Below are 27,867 nucleotides of genomic sequence, written 5' to 3'. Positions count from 1 at the left end.
CAGGAAGCTTAGGAGATCGGGTTCAAAGAGCTGTTCGGAGAAATGCTTATTGCACTCTTCCCCAGAAAGTTAATAAGCTGCAAACTAAATCTTCGAGTTCCCTCATCTCCAAACTCAGGGAACTCGGCAGTATCCCTAAGCCATATGCTGGGAAGAGTGAAAGCGACCCCTGTGGGAAAGGGGACGAGCCTTAAGAGGAAAGCCACATCTCAAAATCCATTAATGATGAATTTCATAATATGGAATGCGAGGGGAGCCAACAATGTTGAGTTCCGCAGGCACTACGCCTCCATGGGCATATTGTACAACCCTACTATTCTTGGTCTCCTTGAGACAAGAATGGCTGACCATATGCACCTGACTACTGAGCTCCAATTCACAGCCCAGTTTCAGTCCTCTGCCATGGGGAAAACTGGGGGTATTGTTGTTATATGGAAGGATGACCTAATGAATCTAGAGAAAATCTGTACCACACATCAGAGAGTGCATGTCATGGTTAAGGTAACCCTTGATGACTCTAAATGGCTTTTCTTTGCTATTTATGCTAGTAGTCACATTCATGATATAATAAGATTATGGCAGTCCCTTGAGGACATGACCTTTGTTTATAAAGGTAGCTGGCTTGTAGGAGGAGACTTCAATGAAGTCCTAAAAGCTTTAGACAAATTTGGTGGCAACAACATTAATAATAGTAGAAGCACACGATTCTGAAACTGTTTGAACTAGTGTATACTAGTTAACCTAGGCTTCAAGGGTTCTAAATACACTTCGTCTAATAAAAGGTACACCAACAGGAAAGACCTTATGCTAGAAAGGCTGGATAGGTGTTTTGCCACTGATGACTGGATTGATTCATATCCTGAATCAATAGTAACCCACATCCCAAGGACCCACTCTGGTCACTGCCTATTACTCCTCACCATTACTAGTCAACAACACAATGATCATAAGAGGCCTTTTAGATTTGAGTCTATGTGGTGTAGTCACCTTGAATTTCCTTCCATTGTTCACAATATCTTTCATTCCACAAATGATCTTTTGGGGGACACAAACACTTTTAAAGCTAATGTGACCACCTGGAATAGGCATGTCTTTAAAAATATCTTCCACAAGAAGAAACACATTTTGGCCAGGCTCAATGGCATTCAGAGATCTAATGCCTACCCTTTCAGTAGTTACCTCCAGGACTTAGAATCCAACATTGAAATTGAATTCTTAGCAATCCTTAAGAATGAGGAGGATTTTTGGAAGCTCAAATCCAGGATAAGATGGCTGTATGAAGGAGATGCCAACACTAGATTGTTTCACACCACTACCATTAACAGAAGAAGGCAAAATAGGATCCTAAGCTTAACATATGAAGCAGGTAATCAAATCAAAGACCCCAAGCTCATCAAAGAAACGACCAGAAGGTACTTTGCAAACCTCTTCACCACATCACATGCCTCATCTACCTACAAAAGTAGCTGCTGTGAGGACATCTGTGCATCCCTTGAACAACCTTTTAGGTACTCTGAAATTAAGAAGGCCATGGATTTTTCAAACCCTTTAAGGCACCTGGACCTGATGGGCTTGACCCTCTCTTCTACAAAAAGTACTAAAACATTCTATCTACCCAAGTCAACAACTTCTGTTAGAAGGTATTCAAAACTTCAACTATGTCACTTGAAGTTAATATGACTCTCCTGTGCTTGTTCCCTAAATGCCAAAATGCTACCATGCTTATGAGCTTTAGACCAATTGGGTTGTGTAACACAATGTACAAGCTTGTCACAAAGATCATATTGAATAGGATAAAGCCCTTACTTCAGACCATTATTGGCCCCACATAGGCCAGTTTCCTATCAAATAGGAGGGCTGCTAATAATGCCATAATTATTCAGGAATGCACCACCTACTTCCAAAAGATGAAAGGTAAAAATGCTAACATGGTCCTAAAATTTGACTTAGAAAAAGCCTTTGACAGACTTGAGTGGTCCTTCATTAGGGACTCCCTAATATTTTTTAAGTTTCCACCTAAAATGACCAATCTGTTCCTCTCATGTATCTCTTCTAGTTCCATATCCATCCTAGTCAATGGGAGCCATACTGAGCCTTTCAACCCTACTAGGGGAATTAGGCAGGGTGACCCCATCCCTCCTACATTTTCATTATTTGCATGGAAAGGCTTTCTAGGAATATTGACCAAGCAGTCCTAAGAAAGGTCTGGCTACCCATTACCATAAGCATGAATGGTACTAAAATATCCCACCTTTTCTTTTATGATGATCTCACCCTCTCTGGTAGAGCCAATAGGAAGAATTGTGATGCTATCTTGGCAACCTTGGATGAATTCAACAATGCCTCAGGCCAAAAGGTTAACTTCCAGAAATCCAAGGTTATCTTCTCAGCCAGTTGCAATGAGGATTGGGCTAATAGATGTAGCTCATTGCTAGGAATTAGGAAAAGTTGTGAATTTAGTAAGTATCTAGGTTTCCTCATTTTTCACAAAAGTCCTACCAATAGAGACTTCCAATCCATTATTGATAGCATGAACACTAGGCTGGCTAGCTGGGAAACTAAGATGTTAAACATGGCTGGCCGTACAACCCTGGCAAAAGCAAGCCTGGGAAGCATCCCCAATCATATGATGAATTACATAAAGCTACCCTCCCACATCACCTATCAAATAGACAAAATCCAAAGGAACATTATATGGGGGTACCACAGCTGAGAAAAGGAAACTGCACATGATCAAATGGGATACAATTACTAAGCCAAAGAACATGGAGTCTTGGTCTTTGTCACACCTCCTTTTTTACGAGGGATAGGGAGTTTTTTCAATTTAAGTGACATTATTGAAATGAGATTATTATTTTATTATTATTTTTAAGAGGCCACTCAGAATTATTGAATTACGGTATTTCGAGTCACCATTTATTTTAAATCTCAAATCAAGAAAATATGACTAGGGGTGGGCATAATACCGGCCAAACCGAAAAAACCGTCCGAACTGTGAATTTCGATTTTTCAGTTTCGGTTTAATCGATTTTTTGGTCGGTGCACAATTTTTAAATTATTAATTTTCGATTTTTCGATGCGGTTTACGGTTTTGGTATTTCGGATTAACCGAAAAACCGAAATTTTGGGTATTAGTTATTTCCCATTTTAGGCTGAAGCCCAATACCTATTTGAACTTTGAAGACCAATTTAGTTTACCCAAACCCAAACTTACTGATAGTCTATCTAATACCCAAGCCCATCGGTTACACTGACTAAATCACTAATACACATTACACTTAGTCGCCCAATTCCCATTTCCCAAACTTAAATAAAGAATTAGATTTAGGGTTCCCAAACCTACATCAATTGAAAAGTTCGACTCTTTGGTTCTTCCTTCTTCCTGTGCGACTGCTGCGAGCCTGCGACTGCTGCGACTCGTCGTCGCCGACTGCTGCGACTTCTTCTGAGTTCCTGTTAGTTTTGTGCCTTGTTCCTCAGCTTGACTGTGATGCCTTCTTCCTCAGCTCGTCGCTCATCCTTCATCCTCAGGTTAGTGCGAATTCTTCTGAGTTTCGTGTTAGTCTTTTGTGTATGAAGAAAGAAAATGTCTCATGGTCTTAGTCTTTCACTTAAGTATATTTCAAAATCAGGTCTAACCCTAAAGGGTATGGACAGTTTTACTTTAGTATTAAGCACCACAATTTCTCTCAAAAAATCAAAAAGCAATCAAGTACACCAATAAAATAATAAGGTACTTAGATATTTCTGCCAAATGAGGTTTCCAGGTAGATAGCCAACCTAAAAAGCAAAGGATTTGCTTTACATACCACTACAATAAATAAGTATTGTAAATAAACTCTAAAGTTAAAAGAGAAAGATAAAGATTAAACAACATGTTTCCACTTATGAACATAGGAAAATTAGTATCTACACATAATCGTTTGATGAATGTTGTATGTACTAGTAAATGGAAAATTAATAAATGTTTCCACTTATGAATGTTGTATCTATACATAATTGCACTAATGCCACTGAAGGCTTCCCTGTTCTTTGTGTGCTTGTTCTCTATAGTTTATTCTCGATTTCATTTATAGTATAGTTTCAAATTTGAGCGTTATTGTCAGCAAAACTTGTGTTAGACTGCCGTCTGCCACTGTCTTTCTCTGTTGCTAGGCTGGACGAACAACAACTAAATGACAATTTGTTGGGTTGTCTTTCTCAAAAGTCAACATGACAATTTGCTGCTAGGCTAGACGAAAAGCAAATAAATTACAGCCTTGTTTATTGATGTTCCTACAAAGCGTAAATACTTGTTGTTCCTACAACCATTTAAAATCGAAAAAATAAACCGGAAATAACCGAATCGAACTTTAAAAAAATCGCACCGAACCGCAAATATTTTGGTTTGATTTGGTTATTAATATTATAAAACCGAAAATCGATAAACCGAACCGTACTTTCATAATAACCGACCGAACCGACCGACTCCCATCCCTAAATGTGACTCTGAATTATGGTCAGTGAACACAGAAGACTGAATAAGGAATTCTGTTAACTCGGGAGAATGTGTTAGGCATTTTCGAATTCCGTTGTTCTAGCACGTTCGCTTTAATAATTATACTTGGCTTAACTAATTCTGGATATTTTATGTTCTAGGAAAATTTATGCACTTTTGCCTTAAACCGCTTTTAATTGCTTGATTATTCGTAATTATGAAATTATCTTGAAACGAGTTACGTGTACGTGTACTCATTTTGTTTGGCGCATTAAAAATCATGTCACGCATGCATGTACACAATTGATAACACTTTTATTATTATTCAGTCAAAGTCGCGTGAACGCGTACCTTGAATTATTTTAGAAATTATAATTGTGTCACGCGAATGTTTACATAACTACGATGATTTGATTAATTTAGAGCGCACTTAAAATATACTACCGTGTTTATGAATTATTTTTCCTAAACTAATTTGAAAATCATTGTAAAGTCAAGAGTTATGAAATGTATTTGTGTAGAACTAGAAGTATGGAATTTAATTACTAGAATTATTTACAAAATGAATTACTTTACTAAGTTATGAAAAGTATTTGCAATTATTCATTATGGAAGAAATATGATCTAGTTTATAAATTTTATTACCATGTGCCATAGTAATTAAACCATCCGACCCAAAAATTCCTAAAGGCCCGATCTTTCTTATTTTAAAGCCAGAAAATTCCATGGCCAATTCTTCCTTAACATCAAAATTATTTCATCAACGTTTGTATGGTCCAATTCCCTTTATACATTATTGCCTTTTGCACCTTTATACATGAATTTTTACTTCTCTAAAATTATATTAAATAAATAATGACAGTGAAAGTTTTATGCCTTACTAATTCATGGAACTAAATATTCTATAAAACTAATCTACCAAAAATAGCTAGAATATTTAAGAAAAACTAACCAAGAACAAGAAAACTATTGTTTATGGATTAAAAGGAAAAAAACATGTTCTTGCTAAAGTTTTAAACTAACAAAAGATAACAAACTAATTTATGCTAACTATGAACAGGAAAAGAAATATGGTCAAATAATCAGTAAGTATGAACCATAAAATTTTACTCAAATACTCATCATAATAAAAAAATCCAAACTTATATATTAATCAAGGATAAAGTAAGAAATGGACCTCGATATAGCTTCTCACAAAATCGAATGAAATGAAGAAAGGAAATCTGACTAGAGTCTGGCTCGCCGGAGACCTCAACGAAAACGGAGAGGCAAAGTCGGAACCTTGTTACTTTTATTAGGATACTTCAAAGGTGTTTTTAGGCTTGAATTTGGGGCATTTTTGAGTCTTAAACGGGATGATGAATTGCTGGATTTTTTGGAAGAAAGAGGAAGAAAGAATGATACGAGTAGAAAATCCCTTAGCGTAGAAGAAGAAACAATTCTCTCAATTCCCTCCTCTCTTCTTTTTTTTCTTCTCTTTCTCCCCTTTTCTCCTCACATTTCTCTTCTATTTATAGAAAAATTTCCGGAATTTTTTGAGATTTTGTTTTTATTATTTTATTATTTTTTAATTAAAACAATTCCCACTTCCCATTTTTCTTCTTTTTTTAGAAAAAAATAATTCTCCACTTTCTTTTACTTTTATTTTTTAATTTCTCACTTTTTTTTTTACTTTTATTATATTTAAATTCTCAGTTTTTTTACTTTTCTTTTTTTATTTTTCACATTATTTTACTTTTCTTTTTTTTTTTAATTTCCACTTTCTTTTACTTTTTTTTTTTTAAATTTTCAGTTACCTTTTGTCACGACCCAAATTATCCCTTCGTAGGGGGTCGTGATGGCACCTAGTCTTTACGACTAGGTAAGCCTAATATTTTGAAAAATATAAAGAAAACACAATATTTTAAAGATAAACAGCATATTATAAATAGCCAAGAGTAGCACCACTCGGCAAATACAAAATAGTTTTCCAAGACCCGAAATATCACTAAGTCACAAGCTACTATAATCTATGTAGCTCCATACAAAAGTCTGAAGATAATAAGGAAAGTCTCTAGACGAGGGAGTAGAAGGGGACTCCGAAGATTCTGTGGATGCAAGCAGAAGTACCTTGAAGTACAGAAGTAAATATAATAAATTAAACAGTAAAAGATATAAGTAGAATTTACGGTAACACAGTTAAAGAAATTCTCAAAAATTTAACAGTTAAGGGAGCCCTCGACTCAAAACAATGTAAACACAGTGGAAAATCTCTCGGGATACCGTCTCGTAATTTCAAATGAATATGCAGTATAGGGGGATCTCCAGGAATACGTCTGTAGTCCCAAAGTAAATATGCAGTACAGGGGGATCTCCCGGAATACGTCTGTAGTCCCAAAATAAATATACAGTACAGGGGGATCTCCCGGAATACGTCTGTAGTCCCAAAGTACATATACAGTGCTAGGGAATCTCCCGGAATACGTCCGTAGTTCCAAAGTAAATATGCAGTACAAGGGGATCTCCCGGAATACGTTCGTAGTCCCAAAGTAAATATGCAACGCAAGATGAAATGACAGGTATAACATCGAGTTATACAGTTTATACTAGACACAGATAAGGCAAATAAGGACTTAGCTAAACATGACACACAGAATGTCAATTAGGCAGTTAAAACACGTAAAGTCCGTGTACGTACTTGTCACCTCACGTACATGGCGCCCACACACCAAATAATATCAAGATATCCTAAGGGGAAAGTCCCCAACACAAGGTTAGGCAAGCCACTTACTTCGAACCGCTCAAATCAACTCGATATCATGTTCTTGCCACGAGTATCCGACTCCAAATGGCCCGAATCTATTCAAAACAGTACAATACCATCAATACGCGCTAATGAAATGAATCCCACAAGAAAAACTAAAAAATTAGGCCAAAACATGAAATTGGCTGAAACCCGGCTCCCGGGCCCACGTCTCGAAACTAGACAAAATTCATGAAACTAGAAAGCTCATTCACTCACGAGTCTAACCATATAAAATTTACTAAAATCCGACATCAAATGGTCCTCCAATCCACAATTCAAACTTCCAAATCCCTAGCCTCCAACTTCCAATTTTTACCTTAAATACACATTAACTAGGTGGAAAAACACATGACAAGGCAAGATTATTGACCAAAAATAAGCACAAGGAACTTACCTCAAGAAATGCCTCAAAAATGCTCTCAAAAATCGCCCTAACCCGAGTTTGCAAAGCCAAAAATAATAAAAATCGCGAAGCCCTTCGGTTTTAATCACTGCCCAAGTATTTCCGCACCTGCGGAACCTGGGATCGCACCTGCGGGTGCGCTTGTGCGGAAAACGTGTGCATCTACGCAACTACTTGCCCCCTCTTCCTTCGCACCTGCGACGAAAGGGCCGCACCTGCAGACGTCCCTTCCGCTTCTGCGTATCTTGCGCATTTACGAACAACCTTGCGCATTTGCGGGCATCGCAGATGCAGAACTTCCTCGCACCTGCGACCCCAGGCTAACTCTCAACTTCTCGCATCTGCGCTTCCATCTTCGCATGTGCGCCTCGCGCACCTGCCGTCTATTTTCCTAAGTCCAAATTTCTTCCCGTTAAGCATCCGAAACACACCCGAGGCCCCTGAGACCTCAACCAAACATGCCAACCAATCCTAAAACACCATACGAACTTATTCGCGCCTTCAAACCACATCGAAAACCACCAAAATCATGAATTAAGCACAGATTCAAGCCTAAGAATTTAAAATTTTCCAAATCTACAAACGACGTCGAACCATATCAATTCTAGTCCGAATGACCTCAAATTTTACACACATGTCACAAATGACACTACAAACCTACATCCACTTTCGGAATTCCATTCCAAGCTCGATATCAAAATTTTCATTATCGGCCGAAATCGCCGAAAAACTAACTTTCGCCAATTCAAGACTAAATCTACTACAGACCTCCAAAACACATTCCGGACGCGCTCCTAACCCCAAAATCACTCAACGGAGCTAAAGGAGTCGACAGAATTCCATTCTGGATCCGTCTTCATATAGTTCAAACTACCATCCAAACTCTAAGGCTTAACTCACAACTAGGGACTAAGTGTCCCAAAACTCCCCGAATTCCATAACCAAACACTCCGGCAAATCCCAAAAGAAGAAACAAATATGGGGAAGGGATATATTAGGGGATCAGGGCTCAAATTCTCAAAACGACCGACCGAGTCGTTACATCCTCCCCTTCTTAAAACAATCGTTCGTCCTCGAACGAGTATAAAGACATACCTGAAGCTGTGAAAAGATGAGGTTACTAGCTGCGCATATCCTGCTCGGTCTCCTAAGTCGCCTCCTCGACCGGCTAACCCCTCCACTGGACCTTTACTGAAGAAATATTCTTTGACCTGAGCTTTCTGACCTGCCTATCCAAAATGGCTACTGGCTCCTCAACATAAGATAGATCTTTGTCCAACTAGACTGAGCTGAAATCCAATACCTGAGTCAAATCACCGTGATACTTCTGGAGCATAGACACGTGGAATACCAGGTAAACTCCTGCTAGGCTGGGAGGCAAGGAAAGCTCATAAGCAACCTCCCCAACTCGCCGCAATATCTCAAAAGGACCAATGAACCTCAGGCTCAGCTTGCCCTTTTCCCGAACCTCATGACACCCTTCATAGGCGATACCCGAAGCAAGACCCGATCACCCACCATAAATGCCAAATCACGAACCTTACGGTCTGCATAACTCTTCTGCCTGGACTGGGCTGTGCGAAGTCTCTCCTAAATCACCTTCACCTTATCCAGGGCATCCTGGACCAAATTTGTACCCAACAATCGGGCCTCGCCCGGCTCAAACAATCCCATAAGGGACCGGCACCGCCTACCATACAAAGCCTCATACAGTGCTATCTGAATGCTGGACTGATAACTGTTGTTGTAAGCGAACTCAGGCAAGTATTGGTCCCATGACCCTCCGAACTCCATCACACAGGAACAGAGCATATCCCAAGAATCTAAATCGTGCGCTCGGACTGCCCGTCCGTCTGAGGGTGAAAGGCTGTGCTTAGCTCTACCCTAGTACCCAACTCCTGCTGTACGACTCTCTAAAACCGGTATGTGAACTGTGTACCTCTATCTGAAATGATGGATACTGGAATACCATAAAGGTGGACAATCTCTCTGATATAAATCTCAGCCAATCTTTCTGAAGAGTATGTAGTCAACACCAGAATGAAGTGGGCTGACTTGGTCAGCCGATCCACGATCACCCAAATAGCATCAAACTTCCTCAAAGTCTGAGGAACTCCAACCACGAAGTCCATGGTGATCCTCTCCCACTTCCACTCTGGGATCTCTAACCTCTGAAGTAATCCACCCGGTCTCTGATGCTCATATTTAACCTGCTGACTGTTGAGATACTTGGCCACAAACCCAAATATATACTTTTTCATTCTTCTCCACTAATAGTGCTGCCTCAAGTCCTGGTACATCTTCGCAGCACCCGGATGAATGGAGTACCGCGAGCTATGGGCCTCCTCAAGAATCAACTCCCGAAGCCCATCTACATTGGGCACACAGATCCGGCCCTGCATCCTTATCACACCATCATCACCAATAGCCACATCTCTGGCATCACCTCGTCGAAACCTGTCCTGAAGAACTAGAAGATGAGGATCATCATACTGGCGCTCCCTGATACGGTCATAAAGAGAAGACCGAGCAACCACACAAGCTAATACCCGGCTAGGCTCTGAAATATCCAATTTCACGAACTGACTAGCTAAGGCCTGAACATCCAAGGCTAAGGGCCTCTCAGCTGCCGGAAGATATTCCAAGCTCCCCAAACTCTCTGCCCGGCAACTCAAGGCGTTGGCCACTACATTGGCCTTCCCCGGGTGGTATAATATAGTGATATCATAGTCTTTAAGTAGCTCCAACCACCTCCGCTGACGCAAATTAAGGTCCTTCTGCCTGGACAAGTACTGCAAATTCCGGTGATCAGTGTAAATCTCATAGGGAACACCGTACAAATAATGGCGCCAGATCTTCAGGGCGTGAACAATAGCTGCTAACTCGAGATCATGAACTGGATAATTCTTCTCATGCACCTTCAACTGTCTAGACACGTAGGCAATCACCCTACCGTCCTGCATCTATACCGCTCCGAGGCCAATCCTCGAGGCATCACAATAGACAGTGTAGGACCCCGAACCTGTAGACAATACTGATACTAGGGCTGTAGTCAAAGCTGTCTTGAGCTTCTGAAAGCTCTGCTCACACTCTTCGGTCCACCTGAACGGAGCACCCTTCTGGGTCAACCTGGTCATAGGTGCTGCAATGGATAAAAATCCCTCCACAAAGCGATGGTAATATCCCGCCAAACCAAGAAAACTACGGATCTCCGTAGCTGATGACGGTCTAGGCCAACTCTGCACTGCCTCCACCTTCTTTGGATCTACCTTGATCCCATCACAAGACACTATGTGGCCCAAGAATGCCACTGAATCAATCCAGAATTCACACTTAGAAAATTTTGCATATAACCTCTTCTCCCTCAAGGTCTGAAGCACGGTCCTCAGGTGCTGCTCATGATCTTCCCGAGACCGGGAATAAACCAGGATGTCGTCAATAAACACAATGATGAAGGAATCAAGATAAGGCCGGAATACACTGTGCATCAAATGCATAAAGGTTGTTGGTGCATTGGTCAGCCCAAATGACATGACAAGAAACTCATAGTGACCATATCTGGTCCTGAAAGCAGTCTTCGGGATATCCGGCTCCTAAATCTTCAACTGATGATAGCCAGAACGCAAGTCAATCTTGGAAAACACCCTGGCACCATGTAACTGGTCAAATAAGTCATCAATACGAGGCAATGAGTACTTGTTCTTCACTGTAACCTTGTTCAATTGCCGATAATCAATACACATACGCATAGAACCATTCTTCTTCTTTACAAATAAGACCGGAGCACCCCTAAGGTGACACACTGGGCCGAATGAAGCCCTTATCAAGCAACTCCTGCAACTACTCCTTCAACTCCTTTAATTCAGGAGGAGTCATACGATATGGAGGAATAGAGATGGGCTGAGTACCTGGTAATAAATCAATGCCAAAATCAATATCTTTGTCGGGCGGCATGCCCGGAAGATTAGCTAGAAACACGTTTGGGAAGTCCCTCACTACTGGAACTAACTCAACTGTAGGGGTATTAATACTGACATCTCTCATATAGGCCAAATACGCATCACACCCCTTTTCAACCATTCGCTGAGCCTTAAGAAATGAAATGACCCTGCGGGGAGTATACTCTAAGGTACCTCTCCACTCTAATCTTGGCAAACCTGGCATAGCCAACGTCACAGTCTTAGCATGACAGTCAAGAATAACATAATGGGGCAACAACCAGTCCATACCCAAGATAACATCAAAATCTACCATACTGAGAAATAACAAATCAGCTCAGGTCTCAAAACCACTAAGAGCAATCAAACACGACTGATATATGCGGTCCACAACGAGAGAATCTCCCACGGGAGTAGATACATAAACAGGGGAACTCAAAGAATCTCGAGATATCCCCAAATGTGGAGCAAAATAAGAAGACACATATGAGTATGTAGAGCCTGGGTCAAATATTACCGATGCATCCCTATGACAGACAGGGACGATACCTGTGTTGACTGAATCTGAAGCAACGACCTCTGATCGGGCTGGAAGGGCATAGTACCTGGCCTGGCCTCCCCCTCTAGGGCGACCTCGACCTCCCCGATCTCTACCTCGAGCTGGCTGAGGAGGTAGGGTAGCAGCTGGTGCTAGAAGAATGGTCGGAGGACCCGGTGGAGCACGTGGAGGCTGATAAGTTCGTGGAGGTGCACCCCTCCTGGATCTAGGGCAATCTCTAACCAGGTGACGAGTGTCACCACACTCAAAACAACCTCTCAGAGGACGCGTCAGCTGAGACTGACTCGGACCTGGCCTGCTGGACTGGCCGGTAATAGCACCTCGAGTAGGAGGCATACTGGATACTGGCGGTGCATAATAGGGCTCCTGAGGTCTAGAAGGAGCTGGGGACACCGTTGGCTACTGGAAGAGCCGAATGAATAGGGCGACTCACAAAACCCCTACCATAGCGTGCTGCCGGTGCACGAGCTCCTGAATAATGACCAGTCTCTCAAGACCTCTTGGCCTCTCTCTCCTCTCTATCCCGGGCGAACATGCCCTCCAATCTCCTGGCAATGGTCACTGCCTGCTGATAAGTGATGTCCATCTCCAACTCCCTGGCCATACTGGTCCGAATACTGGGGTGGAGTCCCTCAATGAAGCGACGAACCCTCTCTCTGACTGTAGCAACCAGAGCCGGTTTATGGCAAGCTAACCTACTAAAATGGACTGCATACTCCGACACAGTCATAGAACCCTAACGCAACTGCTCGAACTCTGCACGCTAAGCATCCCTGAGGCTCTGAGGAACATACTCACGCAAGAACATCTCTGAAAACTGAGTCTAAGTGAGTGAGGCTGTCTCGTCCAGACTACTGAGCTCATAGGCACACCACCACTGATATGCTGCTCCCCTCAGCTGGAAAGCAGTGAAAGAAACCCACTCGTCTCCACAATGACCATAGTGCGGAGAATACGAGGACACTCCTCAAGAAAACCCAGAGCATCATCTGAAGCTAGTCTGCTGAAAGTAGGTGGGTGGTATTTCTTGTACCTCTCAAGTCTGAGCTGCTCTACCTCAGAAGCAGCTACCCTGATCTCATGCTGAATCGGAGCCACTGGGGGCATAGGAATATACTCTGGGGCCTGATCAACCTGGACCCTCTGCTCAGGGGTGCAGGCTACGGGAGTCTGTGCCTCTCCCCCGGCCTGATATGTAGTGGGAGTTATCGGAAATAGTCCAGCCTGAGCCAGAGTGCTGAACATGCTCAAGAATTGAGCTAAAGTCTCCTGGAGGGCTGGAGTAGCAATAAGTATCTCTGGTGCTGGCCCTCCAGCTGGAGCTGCAGGGGGCTCCTCTGACGCAGCTTTCGCAGGTGCTCGGGCTACACCATGTGGTCATCCTCTACCCCGACCCCGGCCTCTGGCGGCTCTGGCAGGGGGCTCGGGTGCCTGATCGTCGGTCCTCCCATTGCGGGTCCTCACCATCTGTGAGAAAGAATAGAATAGAATCTTAGAATTTTTTGGTGTCAATAACTCGCACGACAAGGAAATCAAAGAAATATGATTGTTCTTATTAGTTACATAACCTCCCGAAGATAAGTACGGACGTCTCCGCATCGATCCGCGAGACTCTAATAAACCAGCTTGTGACTCGCGACTCCTACGAACCTAGTGCTTTGATACCAACTTGTCACGACCCAAATTATCCCTCTGAAAGGAGTCGTGGTGGCACCTAGTCTTTACGACTAGGTAAGCCTAATATTTCGAAAAATATAAAGAAAATACAACATTTTAAAGATAAATAGCATATTATAAATAGCCAAGAGTAGCACCACTCGGCAAATACAAAATAGTTTCCCAAGACCCGGAATATCACTAAGTCACAAGCTCCTATAATCTATGTAGCTCTATACAAAAGTCTGAAAATAATAAGGAAAGTCTCTAGACGAGGGAGTAGAAGGGGACTCCGAAGATTCTGCGGACGTAAGCAGAAGTGCCTTGAAGTCTCCTAGAATCAGCAGCACGCATTAACCCCAAGGCTGATAGCTCGTACCTGGATCTGCACACGAAAACATGTGCAGGAAAGGGGCATGAGTACGCCACAATGATACCCAGTAAGTGCCAAGCCTAACCTCGGTCGAGTAGTGACGAGGTCAGGTCAAGGCCCTACCGGAGTAAATATAATAAATTAAATAGTAAAATATATAAGTAGAATTTACGGTAACACAGTTAAAGAAATTCTCAAAAATTTAACAGTTAAGGGAGCCCTCGGCTCAAAACAAGGTAAACACAGTGGGAAATCTCTCGGGATACCGTCCCGTAGTTTCAAATGAATATACAGTACAGAGGGATCTCCCGAAATACGTCCGTAGTCCCAAAGTAAATATGCAGTACAGGGAGATCTCCCGGCATACGTCCGTAGTCCCAAAATAAATAAGCAGTACAGGGGGATCTCCCAGAATATGTCCGTAATCCCAAAGTAAATATGCAGTGCTGGGGGATCTCCCGAAATACGTCCGTAGTCCCAAAGTAAATATGCAGTACATGGGGATCTCCCGGAATACGTCCGTAGTCCCAAAGTAAATATGTAACGCAAGATGAAATGACAGGTATGACATCGAGTTATACAGTTTATACTGGACGCAGATAAGAAAAATAAGGACTTAGCTAAACATGACGCACAGAATGTCAATTAACCAGTTAAAACACATAAATATGCTTTTCTAGTCTAAACTACACAATTAAACATATTAGTACAACTTAATAAGAGAAGCAATTTATGATTTAAAAAGGTTAAACAGGATTTTTGCAATAATAGCCCGTGTACGTACTCGTCACCTCACGTACACGGCACCCACACACCAAATAATATCAAGATATCCTAAGGGGGAAGTCCCCAACACAAGGTTAGGCAAGCCACTTACCTCGAACCGCTCAAATCAACTCGATATCACGTTCTTGCCATGAGTATCCGACTCCAAATGTCCTGAATCTATTCAAAACAGTACAATACCATCAATACGCGCTAATGGAATGAATCTAACAAGAAAAACTAAACAATTAGGCCAAAACCCAAAATTGTCTCAAACCCGGCCCCCGGGCCCACATCTTGAAACTCGACAAAATTCATGAAATTAGAAAGCTCATTCACTCACGATTCTAACCATATCAAATTTACTAAAATCCGACACTAAATGGTCCTCCAATCCACAATTCAAACTTCCAAATCCCTAGCCTTCAACTTCCAATTTCCACCTTCAATACACATTAACTAGGTGGAAAAACACATGGCAAGGCAAGATTATTGACCAAAAATAAGCACAAGGAATTTATCTCAAGAAATGCCTCGAAAATGCTCTCAAAATTTGCCCTAACCCGAGTTTGCAAAGCCAAAAATGATAAAAATTGCGAAGCCCTTCGGTTTTAATCACTGCCCAGGTATTTCCGCACCTGCGGAACCTGGGCTCGCACCTGCGGGTGTGCTTGTGCAAAAAACGTGCGCATCTGCGCAACTCACTTGCCCCCTCTGCCTTCGCACCTGCGACGAAAGGGCCGCAACTGCGTACTCGCGCCTGCGGACGTCCTTTCCGCTTCTGCGCATCTTGCGCATTTGCGGGCATCGCAGATGCAGAACTTCCTTGCACCTGCGACCCCAGGCCAACTCTCGACTTCTCGCATCTGCGCATCCATCTTCGCATGTGCGGCTCACGCACCTGCGGTCTATTTTCGGCAGGTGCAAAACACCAGAACCAGCAAAGGCACCAGATTTTCCTAATTCCAAATTTCTTCCCGTTAAGCATCCGAAACACACCCCGAGGCCCCCGGGACCTCAACCAAACATGCCAACCAATCCTAAAACACCATACGAACTTAGTCGCGCCTTCAAACCATATCGAACAACACCAAAATCATGAATTAAGCACGGATTCAAGCCTAAGAATTTAAAATTTTCCAAATTCTACAAACGACGCCGAACCACATCAATTCTTGTCCGAATGACCTCAAATTTTACACACATATCAAAAATGACACTACGAACCTACAGCCACTTTCGGAATTCCATTCCGAGCTCGATATCAAAATTTCCATTATCGGCTGAAATCGCCGAAAAATTAACTTTCGCCAATTCAAGCCTAAATCTACTATTGACCTCCAAAATACATTCCGGGCGCGCTCCTAACCCCAAAATCACTCAATAGAGCTAAAGGAGTCGATGGAATTCCATTCCGGATCCGTTTTCACACAGTTCCGACTACCGTCCAAACTCTAAGGCTTAACTCACAACTAGGGACTAAGTGTCCCAAAACTCCCTGAATTCCATAACCAAACACTACGGCAAATCCCAAAAGCAGAAACAAATATGGGGAAGACAGATATTAGGGGATCGGGGCTCAAATTCTCAAAACGACTGGCCGGGTCGTTACACCTTTACTTTTATTTTTTAATTCCAACTTTCTTTTACTTTTCATTTTTTAAATTTCCACATTCTTTTATTTTTATTTTTTTAATTTTCCACTTTCTTTTACTTTTTCATTAAATAATTCCCACCTACTTTTACTTTTACTTTTTAGTTCTGTATTTCTACTTTTCCTATTTTTTTAATTCCCATCCAAAATTTAAAAAAAAATATTTAATTTTTTATTTTCGGTTTTTTAATTTATTTTATTTTAAAATAAAGATAAAAATAAAAATAAAAATAATACTAAGAGTAATAATTGACCTTTTAAATTATTATTAATTTTTACCCTATATAAAAAAATGTAACAAAGCTAAAAAAAATATATTAAATTTCTAAAAATATTTACATAGTAGAAGGTGATAAAAATTCAAATATAGTCAAAAATTAGGTGCTCACAGCTGTCCCTCTTTACTTGGAAACACGAAGAGTTTTCAGGCAAAGACTAGGTGAGCCATGTGACTAATTTTTGACCAAACCATTATTCAAAAGGAAAATAAATAAAGATTGGGTGCAGTCGAGTCCTGGATTTGGACAACTTACATATTCCGGGTTATAGGGGAATCAGATCGCGTATAGTTCAAGCAGAATGGTGGAATGATGAGTTGAGGAGTCGGGTGAGGTTCTGTCGAGGCTCCGGTTCGTTGTCCTGCTATTATATAAAAATAAAAAAGAAACTAAACAAGACTATCAGTTATGAGTTACAAGATTCCTATCTATGAATCTTCTGAAATTTGATCTTGAGTCTTGACTGGTTCTTCATGCAGACTCTGATCTAAACCTTGATACTCGCTAGCTGTAGGTTCTAGTTCATTGTTCTATAGCTTCTTTTAATCAGAACGCGACTCCAATGCTCGTGGCTTCAGTCATGTCTTGAGCATTCCACATCTTTTCAACTGCATTTGCATTTTGGATTCACTTATTTTTTCTTTTCTTTTATTCTGAATTGAGACTTCTTCTTTTGATCATCTCGAACCCTGTGCCTTGAGGTAAAACCTACTCAGACACTAAACAAACAAACGAATGAAATTTTTCTGCCCTAGTTTGCACTAGAAAAATTTCGTGAGTTATTGTAACAAAATTCTAAACTACTTCTTTATTGAAAGCAATAAATGGTCGGGAGTGGTGTACCCCGAAAAAGTCATGTTGTGTTTTGTTTTTTTGGATGGTGTTCTTTTATTGTCAAAAGGATGTCTCAACTAAGGATTGGTGTACCTTATGTTGGGAAAATATGGCCAGGGTATGGGATACCCTATATTGGCAAAGATATCAGGGAGTGGTGTACCCTTCATTTAAGATCAAATCAACTAGGAAGTGGATACCCTATGTTGGAAAAGAGACAAGGGAGTAGAGACCCTATGTCTAAAATAAAATCAACTAGGGAGTGGAGATCCTATGTTGGAAAATAAGATTAGGGACTGGAGACGCTATGTCTAAAATAAAACCAACTAGGGAGTGAAGACGCTATGTCTAAAACAAAATCAACTAGGGAGTGGAGACCCTATGTTTGAAATAAAATCAACTAGGGAGTGGAGACCCTGTGTCTAAAATAAAACCAACTAGGGAGTGGAGACCCTATGCTGGAAAAGAGACTAGGGAGTGGAGACCCTATGTCTAAAAATAAAATCAACTAGGGAGTGGAGACCCTATGTTGGAAAGGAGACCAGGGAGTGGAGACCCTATGTCTAAAATAACATCAACTAGGGAGTGGAGACCCTATGTTGGAAAGGAGACTGAGGAGTGGAGACCCTATGTCTAAAATAACATCAACTAATGAGTGGAGACCCTATGTTGGAAAGGAGACTAGGGAGTGGATACCCTATGTCTAAAATAACATCAACTAGGGAGTGGAGACCCTATGTTGGAAAGGAGACTAAGGAGTGGAGATCCTAAGTCTAAAATAAAATCAACTAGGGAGTGGAGACCCTATGTTGGAAAAGAAACTAGGGAGTAGAGACCCTATGTCTAAAATAACATCAACTAGGGAGTGGAGACCCTATATTGGAAACATGACTAGGGAGTGGAGACCCTATGTCTAAAATAACTTCAACTAAGGAGTGGAGATCCTATGTTGGAAAAAAGACTATAGTGGAGACCCTATGTCTAAAATAAACATCAACTAGGGAGTGAAAACACTATGTTGAAAAAGCGATTAGGGAGTGGAAACCCTATGTTGGAAAAGTGACTAGGGAGTGGAGACCCTATGTCTAAAAATAAAAATCAACTAGGGAGTGGAGACTCTACGTTGGAAAATGCAGCTAGGGATTGGAGACCCTATAATACTATGATTTGGAACTTTCTTTCTTCTTTTTTTATTTTATTTTTTATTTTAAGAGAATGAGTAAAATGCGGGAAAGAATTTGGAGAAAACTTCCCTTTTGGGGTTATTGTTGCTGCAGAGCTATTTTAGTCTCCATGCGGTTTCTTTTGGTTGCACCTGCTTCTAGCAAGGTTGCTTTGGATTGCACCTATTTCCTATGGTTCAAACGAAGAACAATTTGTCAGTTTGAAACGGAAGTTGGTTTTGCGGCCTTTAGTGTTTCAGTCATTTGATCTTGGCCAGCTTCTTTGATGATAGTTTCAACTGTGACTGGTTATTTGCTGGATATCGATTGCATTTCTGGCCCCGGAGAACCTTTGGATTTTCCAAAATTTTACCATGACGGTTGGTCGCGTGGGACTTAACCTTTTTTAACTTTATTTTGCCTTTGTGGGCATTTGACTTCTATCTTCCAATATTTTAACTTCAGAGCATTGGGGAACCTTTGGCTCTTTAAACTTTGCCTAGACAGTTAGCCACTTGGATATTAACCTTTTCAACTTTATTTTGCCTTTGTAGGCACTTCAATTTGATTCCCTTCTTCCAAGAGTTTTTGATTTTGAAGCATCGGCCGCCATGGCCAGTCGGGGTCGACTTGCTGCCCCTGCCGAGGCTGGGTGAGTTTTTTGCATATTAGCTTATATCAAATGAGAGCCATGTATATCAATCTTGATATCTCTTCTTTGCCTTAGTCTTTAGTACAAAGGTAGACCGAAAAAGATTAAAAGAAAACGAACAATGGAGAGAATGAGTTTAAACAAGAGGCGTCCCTTTTGGGAAAGGAAAGAAGGACTTATCTGGAGTACATGAGGACTTCAATGAATATGACATGCCTTTTGGACTGGATGCCTGACCCATGTAAACCATCCGACTCTCAGAAATTCATCACAACTTTTACCTCGCAACCGAGAAACCTTGCCTAGGACTGTGTCGATGCCGATGGCTGTGAGGATCCTCTTTTCGATCAGTGGCGCCCTTTGCGGGTTTTTACCAGCTGACCTCTCTCATTTTTCTTCACACCATCGCCTTATAGTGCTCTTTGTAAGTTTTCACTAACAAGACTCTCTCATTTTCAGTTTCTCTACTTACTATCGCCTTACGGTGCCCGTGAGAATTTTCACCAATAAGACTCTCTCATTTCATTTCTCTCATTTGGTTGTATCAGATCCGAGTGGCTATATCCTCCAATTCTTGAACATTCCTGCCAATTGATCGAAAGGACTTGGAAAGGATTTGGGTGAAAAGAAATCAGATTGAAATACAACTTTGGAACCTTTTAGGCAAAACTATCGCCGAATCATCTGCCCCAGTTTCAACTTTTGGGGAAATGTAGATTTTTATTTTGGTGTGACTGACCCCGAAGAGAGGTTACCTACGTATCTTTTCGGAATCAAGTCGAACGTAGTTCAAGGAACCTTTTTTCCGATTTTGTTTTGTTTTTCCTTTTTTTTCTTTTTTTTTTCAATTTTCATTTTCCCTTTTTTTTCTATAACACTTTCAGGTTCCAAAGAGGGTAATCAAAGAAAGGGAATCGGCTCAAAGGGCTTGCAAAGGATTGGTAGTGTTTGGATAGTGAGAAAGAAAGCCTTCGTCATCCCAATCGGAGCATGTTAAAGCTGTGAAAGTAGTCAAACGTAATACCTTTTGACCGCATCTGCATTGACAGTTGTCTCGGGATCATTTCCTTCGATGTCTCCCAAATACAGCGCTCCCTTCAGCAACACTCTTCTTATAATGTATGGACCTTTCCAATTAGGAGCAAATTTTCCTTTGGCTTCTTCATGATGCTGGAGAATACGTCTCAGAATGAGTTGCCCCATTTCAAATTTTCTGGGCCTCACTTTCTTGTTGTAGATACGGGCCATTCTTTGTTGGTACAACTGCCCATGGCAAACTGCAATCAAACATTTTTCATTAATCAGTATCAATTATTCCAATCGGTTGGACCCAATATTTTTCCTCAATCTCGACTTCAACAATGATCCGAAGAGAGGGAATCTCAACTTCGTTCCAATTTTCTATTTATTTTCTTACAAGCCATGTCTTCAAAACATTATGTTTATTGATTCATTATTTTGGGGTCTGACAGCATTTTAGGATCTGGGCATGAAGTCCGTAAGCATGTCATGTCATTAAAATCTGCATTAATAGAACTGAAAAGAGAATAAGAAAAGTGACAAGATTAAGAAAAGAGACATTCGTGGACAATGAAATATTAATTTCATTTGATTTGATTTTTTGATTTTTGATTTTTTTAAAAGATAGAAGGGTTTATATCAGAAAGTAAGACAATAAAAGTAAAATAACTGGATTACACCCTGAAATAATCCGGACACAGAAAAGATAGCAAGACTGGCTACCGAGACTCCCGTCTGACAGGGAACTTTCAGGTTTGGTGCCCATTTTTAGGTTTCTCTTCTGTCATGGCAATGACTACTGTGGCTTTCAATGCTGGATCATCAATTCTTCAACTGCCCTATTGAGGGTCCAACACTCCTCTGTATCATTTCCCACTGCTCTAGAGTGGTATTCACATCTAACATCAGCTTGGTACGAGTGGGATTTGGGGTTTGGCCGGTTTGGGGCCACTGGCTGCAGCAGATCTAGCCCGATTAGCTTTTGAAATAAACTTGAATATGATTCACCAGTAGGGGTGAACTGATTCCTTTTAAGGGGATCTCTTGGGTGAGAATTGTATTGGGGAACATTTGGTTGGGGATTATACGAAGCTTGGTAAGGACGGGCATTTCAAGGAGGTGGAGCTCGATTTTGTGTATAATGTTGTGGTCGCGTGTACTATTGCCCGTTCATCACCGCATAGGGAGGCGGTGCCACGGCATGAGCAATATCTTGATGGGGATAATAGTGTTGTGGGACCATAGGAAGTATATATGATTGGTTGAATGACCTGCGGGCCCCCTCGAGCTAGAAGCCATCTTGGCTCCCTCTTCCCTCCTGTTTCTGTTCATCAAACCCCCCAAACCATTCTGAACGGTCTATGATGTGGCCTTAAAGGCAGCATGACTCATGATTTGGCCTGTTTTTAAACCATTTTCGACCATCTCCCCAATTTTGATAGCTTCTGTGAACGGATTACCTATAACAGACATCATGTTCTGGAAGTAGTCCGCCTTTTGGGCCTGTAGAAAGACCGTAACCATTTCTACTTCGTCCATTGGAGGCTTTACCCTGGCGGCTTGCTCGCGTCATTTGACAGAATACCCACGAAAACTTTCCGCGGTTTTCTTTTTCAAATTGGACAAAGAGTTCTCTTTTTGGATTTTTTCACTCTTGCTTGTTTTTTTTTCTTTTTATTTTGGTTGTTTTTCGCTCTTTGTTATTTTTTTGTCACTCTTTTCTTTCTTTTTCACTCATTTATTTCACTCAATTTGTTTATGGCTATGATCGAATCCGATGGGGATTACCTACGTATCATGACGCCGCATGAATCAGATCATTACGTAGTTCAAGATACCAGAAATAAAGTAAATAAGCTAACTCTTTTTCTAATTTATTAATCAATCTTTTTTTTAAATCATACCAGAAAAGCTCCTAAGAAGGAAAATATTTTGAATTTTGAATTTTCTTTCCTTTGTTTTATTCGAAATTTTCGAAAGAAAGACTTTTAAACAAAAAAGAAAATATTTTGGACTTTTATTTTTTTATTTTTTGATAATTTTCGAAAGAATAGAAAATATTTTTTTTTTAATTTTGATTTTTTTAAAAAAAAAATAGAGAAAGGCTTTTTTAAATTTTTTTTTTTTGTATTTTTGGATTTAACGTCTCAAAGAACGACTTCTAAAGAAAGAATTAAAGGAAAATATTTTTGGATTTTTAAAAGTTGGGGGCCGGAACCGATGAGGTTTGCCTACGTATCTCACATCCGATGAGAATCAGACCCGCGTAGTTCGATCAGAAAAGCATGACTTGTTTTGAAAATATTTGGCGTATTTTGAAATGACTCTTTCTTTTCATAATTTTGGCAGAGTTTTGGGATTTTCAAATACCTGGATTTTCAGAAACTAGGTAAATTTCTCTCTCTTGCCTTACTCTTAGTTTTTCTTGATTTTATTTTCCTATTCTAGAAGTCGATCAACATGCAAGCCGAAGCAAACATATGCACAAATAGCACGTAAAAATGCATCATGATGGTCTTTTATAATGGGTACACCTGTCCTAGATGGACTCAGCCCCTATGTTGAGTCCCCAAAGTCAAATGCACGTGATGAAAACAAATGTTCCAACTAGGGATCCGGTATGAGGCTATGTTATTCTAGGTTTAAATCTTGGAGTGTGTTGTTCTAGACCTGACTTACCCGAGAGGACAACTCCAGCCGAGGGAGGGCAGCCTACTGGGAATACAGAAGCTTTACTGGCTTTGCAACTTGTCCGATCTTCGTTCTAAAATTAGGGGTATGACTCTAACAAAAAAGAAGTCACGCGAAGCGCACGCTTCCCGGAAGATTTAGAAGTCTCAAAGAGAAGAAGGGTTTTGTAACAGTTTATATACAGTTCACACAATATCAAAGCGGTAAAAAGCGGCATTTAGCACATTAGGCTCAAACACGTAAAAATCAGATAATAAATAAAAGCCAAGTATAACAGTTATTCTAAGCTCGAATTTTGAACCCTGAACCAGAGATTCTGAGTTCTTTTCCCCAGCAGAGTCGCCAGAGCTATCACACCTCCTTTTTTCCGAGGGGATATGAGAGTTTTTCCAATTTAAGTGACATTATTGAAATGGAATTTTTTTTAAGAGTTGCCACTCGGAATTATTGAATTACGGTGTTCCGAGTCACCATTTATTTTAAATCCCAAATCAAGGAAATTTGACTCTGAATTATGGTCCGCGAACACAGATGAGCGAGTAAGGAATTCTGTTAACCCGGGAGAAGGTGTTAAGTATTTTCGGATTCCGTGGTTCTAGCACGGTCGTTTTAATAATTATACCTTGCTTAACTAATTCTGGATATTTTATGTTCTAGGAAAATTTATGAACTTTTGCCTTAAACCGCTTTTAATTGCTTGATTATTCGTAATTATGGAATTATCTTGAAACGGATTACGCGTACGTGTACTCATTTTGTTTGGCGCATAAAAAATCATATCAAGCATGCATGTACACAATTGATAACACTTTTATTATTATTAAGATTACTCAGTCAAAGTCGCGTGAACGCGTACCTTGAATTATTTTAGAAATTATAATTGTGTCACGCGAACGTGTACATAACTACGATAATTTAATTAATTTAGAGCGCACTTGAAATATACTACCGTGTTCATGAATTATTTTTCCTAAACTAATTTAAAAATCGTTGTAAACTCAAGAGTTATGAAATGTATTTGTGTAGAACTAGAAGTATGGAATTTAATTACTAGAATTATTTACAAAATAAATTACTTTACTAAGTTATGAAAAAGTATTTGCAATTATTCATTATGGAAGAAATATGATCTAGCTTATGAATTTTATTACCATGGGCCATAGTACTTAAATCATCCGACCCAAAAATTCCTAAAGGCCTGATCTTTCTAATTTTAAAGTCAGAAAATTCCATGGCCCATTCTTCCTTAACATCAAAATTATTTCATCAACGTTCGTATGACCAAATTCCCTTTATACATTACTGCCTTTTGCACCTTGATTTACTTTAACATGATTTTTTACTTCTCTAAAATTATATTAAACAAATAATGACAGTAAAGTTTCATGCCTTACTAATTCATGGAACTAAATATTCTATAAAACTAATCTATCAAAAATAGCTAGAAAATTTAAGAAAACTAACCAAGAACAGAAAAACTATTGTTTATGGATTAAAAGGAAACAAACATGTTCTTGCTAAAGTTTTAAATCAACAAAAGATAACAAACTAATTTTTGCTAACTATGAACAGGAAAAGAAACATGCTCAAATAATCAGTAAGTATGAACCATAAAATTTTACTCAAATACTCATCATAATAAAAAAAATCCAAACTTATATATTAATCATGGATAAAGTAAGAAATGGACCTCGATACAGCTTCTCACAAAATCGAATAAAATGAAGAAAGAAAATCTGACTAAAGTCTGGCTCGCCGGAGACCTCAACGAAAATGGAGAGACAAAGTCGGAACCTTGTTACTTTTATTAGGATACTTCAAGAGTTTTTAGGCTTGAATTTGGGGTATTTTCGTGTCTTAAACGGGGTGATGAATTGCTATAGTTTTCGAAAGAAAGAGAAAGAAAGAATGACACGAGTAGAAATTCCCTTAGCATAGAAGAAAAAAAAATTCTCTCAATTCCCTCCTCTCTTCTTTTTTTCTTATCTTTCTCCCCTTTTCTCAATGACTATCCTAGCTTGGAGATTATACCAGAACACAGATACAATGTGGGCTAGGGTCCTAATGGGTAAGCACTATAGTGGTAGCCAGGTTAGGGCTAAACCAAAGACTAGGACATGGCAATGCATTCAAGAAAGATGGAAAGTATGTATTAAGGCTTCTAGATGGGTAGTCTATAAAGGGGATAGAGTCAACTTCTTTGATGATAACTGGATCTCCAATATGCAACTCCTTAACTCAATCCTCCATGGGCCTTGGCACAACTCGGACTTGACCGTAAAGATAAGCTCAATCATCCACAATGGGGAATGGAACCTTGATGTTATTCACTACCCCATCCCCCTGGATATTAAAAGTGTTATCAACTTCACTTTCATCCCTTCTTCTAGCAGCTCTGAGGATAAACTTATTTGGTACCTCAATAGAGATGGACTTTCTAGCACTAAATCAGCCTACAACCTCATTAGTTCTGAGCTAAACCCTAGAAATAGTCAGGATGACTCTGTTGGCTGGATTTGGAAACTAAAAGTCCCTAATAAGATAAAAATATTCACTTTGATGATGCAACACAACAGACTGCCTACCGCTAAGCACCTAAATAGCATAGGCTTAAATGTAATCCCAATATACTCTTTTTTCTTCCCGGGAGTGGAAGACATAAACCACATCTTTTTTGAATGCATCAATGCAAAAATATTCTGGCTATCCCTGTCACAGGAGTGTACAAACCATGATTGTCACCCATACTTTGTCTTTTCAATGGTTCATTTGGAACAAACATGGTACAAAGTCAAGAACATGCGCTTCAATGCTACTATTGACTGTAAATCTCTCCTGCCTTTATGCTTTTGGAGCATATGGCTCACCAGGAACAATAGTGTCTTTGACAAAAAGAAAAATTTCACCCATATTGCCCAAACCATTGCTAGAGCTACTGAGTACTATCATGTTGTTGTCCACCACAGGGACAAGGGGGAAAGCACTGCAATACACATTAAATGGGAGCCTCCACCTAATGGCTCCTCCCCTCTACAGACCCCGCGATGTGAGATAATACTGGGTATGTTGTTATTTTTGTTGTAGATGGGGTTGCTTGCCATAAAACATGAGTAGGAGGGGTTGGGGGAGTCTTCAGGAACAACAGGGGTGACTAGGTGCTAGGATGTATAAGGGGTTTACCACATACTACCAGTATAGAGTCTGAACTTCATGCACTCTGGCAGGGTCTCAAAATAGCCCTTGACCACAACTTCACACCTCTACAAATTTGCACTGATTCTAAACAAGTTGTAAGGATGGTAAATGAGGGAAACCTCTACTATAACTCTATTATTTTTGAATGCAGGTCATTGATAGAGCAAATGGGGAATCCAACACTAGGACATAATTTCAGAGAGCTGAACCAGGTGGCGGACCTCCTAGCAAACGAAGGAGTAGCAAATAAAATGTTTGAAAGGATAGAAGTTTTGGCAGTTCCTCAGATATTTGTAAACAAGGCCATGTGGGCAGACATCCTAGTAACTGTTTTTTTTACGTTATATCAGGGGTAATCCCAATATAATGCAAAACAATTACAATGCAACTCTTGATAGCTTTAGCTCTCAAACAATGGTGTAACTATTTTTGTTATGTTTATATAATTATCAAAATTGTAAGATGCATTTCTTGAATTCCTCAATGGTGCCTTTTTATTCCTAGTGTATTTTTCCAGCTACTGTTATGGAAAAAGATGGTGAGACAACAGAAGAAGTTATTTTTTATAGCTCTATGCTAATTTTGGATGTAGATAATGATTGTCTATATGTTGGTGCAATTCTTTTCCTTGCTTTATGGACTATAAAGTCTCCTCTAAAAGTTCTTGAAAATAAATAAAACATAATCACTAATCCAATTCTTAATGTGTTGATGCAATTCGTTCTTCCCCTGACATTCTTATTTTACTTCTTTATGTGGATGATATTATTTTTTCCAGGAGCTTGTTTACTTCACCACGTCATTTCTCTTCTTTCCAATCAGTTTCCAATAAAGGATCTCATTGACTTTATTATTTTCTGGAGGTACAGGTTGTGCAGTCTCTATTTGGGCTTATCATACAGCTTAGAGGAACACATTTCCATCTTGTGTCGTGAATAGGCCCGCGAATGACGAAAGAGGAGAATTTTTTGTTTGGCGTTTGGTTCAAAATTTTGAAAAGAGAATTTCGAAAAAACAATTCAAATTCTAGCAAAAACTGTGTGACTAAATACACAAATTGACATCGCGATTTACCAAGTAAATATTAATAACCGTCTATTACTGCTTTCGTGAGGAGAATGCATCAAATTGTTAAAATCAATGTTAGTTTGCTTGGAATTATGACGCGGTTAAACATAAATGTTATCGTTGTTGCAGTGGTTACTCCTGTAGCTAAAAAGTTTATAAGAATGACAAAAGCGAGACACGACTATGAGAAGAAGAGTCTGAGTGAGGACACAAGCTCAAATCCTTTCTAGTTGTTTTGGCATGATCCAACAAGAAACAATAATTAATTAGTTTGCTTGATACTTCTACCAAAACAAAAAAGAATCATAGTTTTAAACATATATATGTTGGCCCAAATTAAGGTTAGTTTTGAATAT

General features: G+C 40.0%; 1 protein-coding gene across 1 annotated transcript; it reads left to right on the top strand.

Moving 5' to 3' along the window:
- The first annotated feature begins 339 nt into the window (after positions 1 to 339).
- Positions 340 to 26,866, top strand: LOC142168837 (uncharacterized). The gene is made up of 7 exons (XM_075229997.1): positions 340 to 613; positions 746 to 1,640; positions 2,167 to 2,593; positions 3,481 to 3,531; positions 19,440 to 19,537; positions 26,595 to 26,696; positions 26,794 to 26,866. Exons 1-7 carry the CDS (start codon positions 340 to 342, stop codon positions 26,864 to 26,866), a joined length of 1,920 nt encoding a protein of 639 aa, XP_075086098.1.
- Positions 26,867 to 27,867: the final 1,001 nt, after the last annotated feature.

This window comes from Nicotiana tabacum, chromosome 14, assembly GCF_000715075.1.
Source record: "Nicotiana tabacum cultivar K326 chromosome 14, ASM71507v2, whole genome shotgun sequence".
Classification (NCBI taxonomy): Eukaryota; Viridiplantae; Streptophyta; class Magnoliopsida; order Solanales; family Solanaceae; genus Nicotiana; species Nicotiana tabacum.
This window is presented reverse-complemented; position numbering and strand designations above follow the sequence as displayed.